General features: G+C 35.8%; 1 protein-coding gene across 1 annotated transcript; it reads left to right on the forward strand.

Moving 5' to 3' along the window:
* Positions 1-313: 313 nt before the first annotated feature.
* On the forward strand, positions 314-4,458 carry LOC145592231 (uncharacterized). The gene is made up of 10 exons (XM_081648686.1): positions 314-482; positions 598-1,172; positions 1,638-1,787; positions 1,879-2,178; positions 2,419-2,589; positions 2,994-3,244; positions 3,312-3,432; positions 3,565-3,717; positions 3,808-3,891; positions 4,276-4,458. The coding sequence occupies exons 1-10, from the start codon at positions 314-316 to the stop codon at positions 4,456-4,458; spliced, it is 2,157 nt and encodes a 718-aa protein (XP_081504812.1).
* The last annotated feature ends 2,272 nt before the right edge of the window (positions 4,459-6,730 follow it).

Below are 6,730 nucleotides of genomic sequence, written 5' to 3' on the forward strand. Positions count from 1 at the left end.
TTTGATTAATGATGTTCATCATTTTTATCATGGTATCAGAGCGGGGAGATCCTGTTGAAATTTTTCTTCTTATTTGGTGAGTTGTTCTTCTAATTTTGTTTGATTCAGACGTTTTTCTGCTACTTTTTCAATCGGATTCTTGTGATATTTATACTACTTGATTTGCATTTTTGTTGAAATTTTCAATCTCAAATCTGAATGTGGCTGCTATTCCTTTAATAAGTGATCCTTCTAGTATATATTTCATTCATCCTTCTGAGAATCCAGCTAATTCTCTTGTAACTGAGAAGTTTAACGGTGAAAGTTTCAATGAATGGAGGAAAAGCATGATGATTGCTTTTTTTTTGCTAAGAATAAACTTTGTTTTGTTGATGGAAGCTTACCTAGGCCAGTTTCTGGTCCTGAGGTTCAAGCCTGGGATCGTTGCAATGCAATGATTACTAGCTATATTTTGCATTCTGTTGATAGTACTATAGCTAGAAGTGTGCTCTATTTTACATCAGCTACGGAAATCTGGAAGGATCTGGAAGATATATTCTCAGAGTTCAGGACCTTAGATGTATACACTACAACAATCTTTGAATGAATTGTATCAAGGTTCAACTGCTGTGCTTGAGTTTTTCACGAAGATTAAGGCACTTTGGGATGAGATCAATGGAATTAAACCTATTCTAGTTTGTACTTGTGCTGGATGCACTTGTAATCTCAGTCAGAAGACTTTACAGCAGCAACAGGAAGAGAGATTGATTCAACTTTTGATTAAATTAGATGGAAAGTATGCTGTAGTGAGAACTAATATTTTGATGATGCAGCCTTTTCCTACTGTTTCCCTGGCATATAGATTATTGATGCAAGAGGAAAAGCAAAGGCAAGCAAGCATGGTTGATGCTAGCACTACCATGGCTTTTACAGCAAATGACTTGAGGAAACTAGCTCCTTATCATGCTGGATTCAACAAATTTCAACTACCTCAGCAATTTCAGAGGCCTAATTTTCAATCAAGAGTTCGAAGAAATTCCAATTTGTTCTTTGATCATTGTAAAATGACTGGTCACATAATTGACAAGTGTTTCAAAATTTATGGATATCCACCTGGATTTGGTCAAACAAATTCAAAGGCAAGAAGATTGCAGCTATTGTCTGTGGTGATGATGATGGTGGAGATCCGGGAAGTGAGTATGAGCCTGCTCACATTTCTATGGGAACAATACAACCAATTCATGCAGTTGGCTAATCAAGATGCTTCTTCAGCAAGCTCGGGTTCATAGATTTCAGCACATTCATCACAGACTCAGATGGTTCTAGGCTCTTCCTCAGCCTATGTGGCAGGTACTTGCCTTTTGACCTGCTTCAGTACAAAGTGGATTATTGACAGTGGGGCCACTGATCGTATGTGTTCATCTCTTGATCTTTTTTTATACATATCATAAGTACACAAAATTTCCCAACTCCATTACAGTTGCCGATGGAAAACAAGAATAGTTGAGCATATAGGAACTGTTAAGTTTCAAAATGGCATTGAGTTGAGAAATGTTTTACATGTGCCTGGTTTTTAAGTCAATTTGCTTTCAACTCACAAGCTATGCAGAGATCTTGGTTGTGATATCAAGTTCACTCATGATACATGCATCATTTAGGATCCTATCAAGCATACTTCCCTGGTTCTTGTTAAACTAGAATCAGGACTGTATGCTGTAGCCGAGTCACAAGCTTCTAAGCAGCTGGAGAGAGTTGGCAGTAAAGGTTCTGTGTGCTTGGCTAGTTCAAATGATGCTAAGCTGTGGCACGTACTTGAGAATGGGTCATATGCCTTTCAATAAACTGCATCATGTCAATGGTATATTCTCTTCTAAAATTGACTATGATAGTACATGTCAGATTTGTCCTAAGGAAAGACACACTAGGTTACCTTTTCCTAAGAGTTATAGCAATACTTCTGCTTATTTTGAATTGCTTCACATAGATACTTGGGCGCCATTCAAATTGCTTACTCATGATGGTTATAGTATGTTTTTAACTGTTGTAGATGATTTCTCAAGGAACACTTGGACTTTTCTAATGAAATATAAGTCTGATGCTGTTAAGATAATGCAGAACTTTGCCTTATTTGTTCAAAATCAGTTTCATACTAGCATTAAGAGCAGAAGATCTGATAATGCTAGAGAATTATGTGAAGGAGTTATGCTTTTTTTTTTATAATTCTCATGGCATATTACACCAAAAGAGCTTTCCAAATACACCTCAACAAAATGGTGTAGTTGAGAGGAAGCATAGACACTTGCTGGAAATACAAAGAGCTTTATATTTCCAATCCAATGTTTCTTGCAATCTTTGGGGTGAATGTTTGCTGTGTGCAACCCATTTGATAAATAGAATGCCTTTGAGTTCTATTGTTTTTCTGACTCCTTTAAGAAATAGATGGGTTCTAAACCTATTCTTGATCACTTAAAGGTATTTGGTTGTCTGTGTTATGCTTCAACTCTTAAAGCCCACAGAAGCAAGTTTGACTGCAGGGATGTGCCTTGTATCCTTATTGGCTATCCTCCTGACCAAAAGGCTTACAAACTCTTTAATCTTGATAGTAAAAAGGTTATCATTTCTAGATATGTCATCTTTCATGAAAAGCATCTCCCTTACCATTTTCCCCAGCATCATATTAATCCCAACCCCATTTTTCTACCAGCCAGCACCCCTTTCAATCTAGATGCTACTTTTAATATACCAGATTCTTTAACCTTTTTCTTTGACCAACACACTACTCAAAACACCCCACCTCCTCAAAATACACCACCTACTCAAATCACCCCATCTCCTCAAAATACACCACCTCTTTGAATTGAATCCACCCTTGTGCCTGATCCTATTTTGCCACCTAGACAATCTTGTAGACCCCATAATCCTCCTTTTGGGATGATAGATTATGTTTGGATTGCTATTAATTCTGAGCGTTAGTGTAATATTGTCAAATATGATGAAATTCCATCTCCTTTTAGAGCTTTACTATCCCATATAAGTCAAGTTCCAAAGCCACCAAGCTATTTAGAGCCTCTCAGGATCTTACTTGGGTTGAGGCCATGAAAAAGGAGATTGATGCCTTAGTTTCTAATGGTACTTGGGAATTGGTCAAGTTACCTAAGGGTAAGAAGACTATTGGATGTAAATGGGTGTTTAAGGTCAAGCTAAAAGCTAATGGCAGTGTTGAGAGATTCAAAGCAAGATTAGTTGCTAAGGGATATACTCAGAGGTATGGGATGATTTTGAAGAGACTTTTTCTCATGTTGTGAAAATGGCCACTATAAGGTGTCTTTTAGCTCTTGCTATCAGCAAAGGGTGGGCTCTACATCAGACATCAACAATGCTTTCTTACATGGAAATTTGTATGAGGAAGTGTACATGAAAGTTCCAAAAGGCATCCCTAATCCTGATAATCTTGTCTGCAAGCTTAAGAGATCTTTCTATGGTCTTAAGTAAGCATCCAGACAGTGGTTTGCTAAACTGAACATTGAACTCATTTCCAAGGGTTTCTTACAGTCTAAGAATGACTATTCCTTGTTTATTAAACAGTCTGGTTCAGAGATAAAAATTGCTACCATTTATGTTGATGATGTTATCCTAACTAGTTTTGATACTGTTGCTATTTTGGATCTCAAATATCATCTTAATCATGTTGTTAACATCAAGGATCTAGGGCAGCTCCATTTTTTCCTTGGCATTGAGGTTTGTTATGTTTCTCAAGGAATTATTCTCACTCAAAGAAAGTTCACTAAGGAACTGCTGTAGGATTCTGGTTTGGATCTTTCTAAACAGGCTAAAACACCTCTTCCAACTCACCTCAAGTTGTTCTCTGATTTTGGTGATTTCTATCATGATCCTACCCTTTATAGGTGTCTGGTTGGGAAGCTTAATTTCCTCACTCATACCAGGTCTGATATTTCTTATGCTGTTCAAACTTTGAGTTAGTTTTTACGGTAACCTAGGGTTCCTCATTTTTCTGCCCTGCATCATGTTCTTAGATTTGTTACCGGTACTATTAGTTAAGGGATCATGCTTCATGCTACACAACAGCTTACCCTACAGACCTATTCTAATTCAGATTGGGCATCCTGTCCCAACTCCAGAAGATCAGTCGCTGGCTATATCATGTTGCTTGGCCAGTCACCAATCTCCTAGAATTCTAAGAAGCAAGGCACCACTTCTAAATCTTCCTTTGAGGCTGAATATAGGGCAAAGGTTGCTGCTGCTTCTGAGATTGATTAGCTTGTAAGGATTCTGCAGGAACTTAGGGTTGATGATTTGAAGCCTATTAAGCTCAATTGTGAAAATCAGGTTGCTATTCACATAGCTAAGAATCCTGCATTCCATGAACACACCAAGCATATAGAAATTGATTGTCATTTTACAAGGGAAAAGGTCTTAGATGGTCTTATTGAGCTCAGTTTTGTTAAGAGTTCTGATTAGCTGATATCTTCACTAAGCCTTTGTGTCAACCTCAACAAGAGGTATGATTGATTCTCAATCACCCTCTAGCTTGAGGGGGGTTAATGAAGGTAGTTGTACTCAGCCAGTTGGAGTTTCAGCAGAGCTTGAACAAGAGTAGCAGGATCGAAGTTTCCAGTAGGTGTAGAGATGTTTCCAGAAGAATGTCATAACAAACTCTTAATGAGCTGGCATAAGTTTGTTATTGTCAAGCTGAGTTGGAGAAAGTTTGTCAGAAGATATTTTGTAGTATCAGAATATAAATACCTGTAATAGCTTTCTATTTCTTTTAATTCTGAGAAAATAGAAACACAAGTTTGGCATGTACTTCTCTCTCTTTAAATTCTCTACAAAATCTATCAAAGATTGTATGATGATATGTCTGAGTATATAAAATTTCTTTCGATTTCTTTTCAAATATTTTGATTCTGTTTTACTGTTTGATTGATGATGTTCATCAATTTTATCAATCCTTATTGGCATTCATGTTTTGAGATTGATGATTATGATGAGGAAGATATCAATTTAATGTGTTTTTACTTGTTAGTCTTTCCACAATGCGGGAATGGAAATATAGATAGTGGTATTATGATATTAGATTCTGGTGGGTAAAGTTTCTAATCATCGCGCTTTCTACTAAAGGATCTAATTTCATTGTTAGTTTGCGTTATTGTGGAACCTGCTGCATAAGTGTTTGTTAAAATAGAAAATCTTCTAGATATTATTATGCGAATATATTCTGTATTATTGAGTTTATATATATATCATGTTTGCATTAGGTCTCTCTATGTACTGGTATATATATTGAAGGGTAGATACAACTCCAAACTAAGGAGATTTGCACCCCAATACAGTATTCAGAGTAACAGATAACAGAAACTGTTACATAATATGATGATAGTTTTTTATACTATAGTTTGTTGATTTTCATAGCATAAGTTAAACAAGTGCTAACTTAGGTTGTCCCAAGTGAATGTTAGAGCATTCCATCTTAAGTTTTGTTGCTTCTTTGTCACTATTATTATAGGTTGTTACCTTGTGCTCATCTTTGGGGTGGGTGGTAGTTCCAAATTACCTATGAATGATATATAGCGTTATTAAAAGCCTTTTGTTGTACACCATATCTTGCTAGTGTTTCTTTTTCCTCTACTTAAGTACTCCTAGCCTATGGCCCAATCGATTTTTATAGTTAGTCCGGTTGAATAATATGTAACATAATCTAAGCCTAAATTTAATTTTCTTAATGTCTTTAAGTGGCATAAGGTCTTAGTTATTCTATTTGTTGAGGATTCGTTAACTTGCTTATGCCTATTAGTACTTTAGAAATTCAGAAGTTCATCCTTATACAGTTGCTTGTTTTCTTATTATGGATTGTTGTGGAAGTGTTGTCAGAGGAAGTAATTATCCAGATTCTAGATTAACATGTCAGGAAGCATTGGTTTGTGCTAAAAATTAAGATTTATGTTTGCATAGGTCCTTGATATTTCCTGCTAACCTGTTCTATTTTTTGTCATATGAATGGAAACTAATTATGCCATCTCTTATTGTCTTTTTAAGTCTAGAAATGAGACTTATAAGATTGTATTATAATAGGGCTTGGCCTGATATGTTGACTTATGATATGTGCAACTTGGATGGTTTGAGTTACAGTTGGCTTCTTATATGTTTGGCTGACTGATGATTTTACTCCCTGATTCTGTATTACTTAAATTAATGGTTTTTGCTGCTTAAGTATTCTATGTACAACTACTTGTCAATTTGACTTTACCCGTGCAATATTGCTTAAATAAGTTTTAAATGGCATTACAATAAATAAGAGCTTAAATGAAAATAATTATTGTGAAGGAGGGAATACTCTACCTAAAAAAGCAAACAGGCATGTTCTAGTACTGGTGAATGTGGTGGTCTTATGTCTTTCATCTTCATGCAGGATTTGCCTGCAATGATGGTAGTTGCAGAATCAATATTGGCTGTGTAAGAAGCTATGCATTGTTCTTTAATCTCATTTAAGAATTCCAAGAGGCAGTGTACATACTAGTACAATGTTGCTTAAGGATCTCAATTCCACCTCAGGTTTGTTTGCATAATTTCTTGCTTCCAATTTAGTTATGCTGCTAAATAATCCAACGAAATGTTAAAAAAATATACTTAAATGTTTATTTAAGGATCCGTACTTCTTTCACTAGTTGATTGCTTTGGGCTGATTTCTAAATATTTTATGTTGCTTTTAACTTAACTGCTTTATCATGTTAAG

This window comes from Chenopodium album, chromosome 18, assembly GCF_948465745.1.
Source record: "Chenopodium album chromosome 18, dcCheAlbu1.1, whole genome shotgun sequence".
Classification (NCBI taxonomy): Eukaryota; Viridiplantae; Streptophyta; class Magnoliopsida; order Caryophyllales; family Amaranthaceae; genus Chenopodium; species Chenopodium album.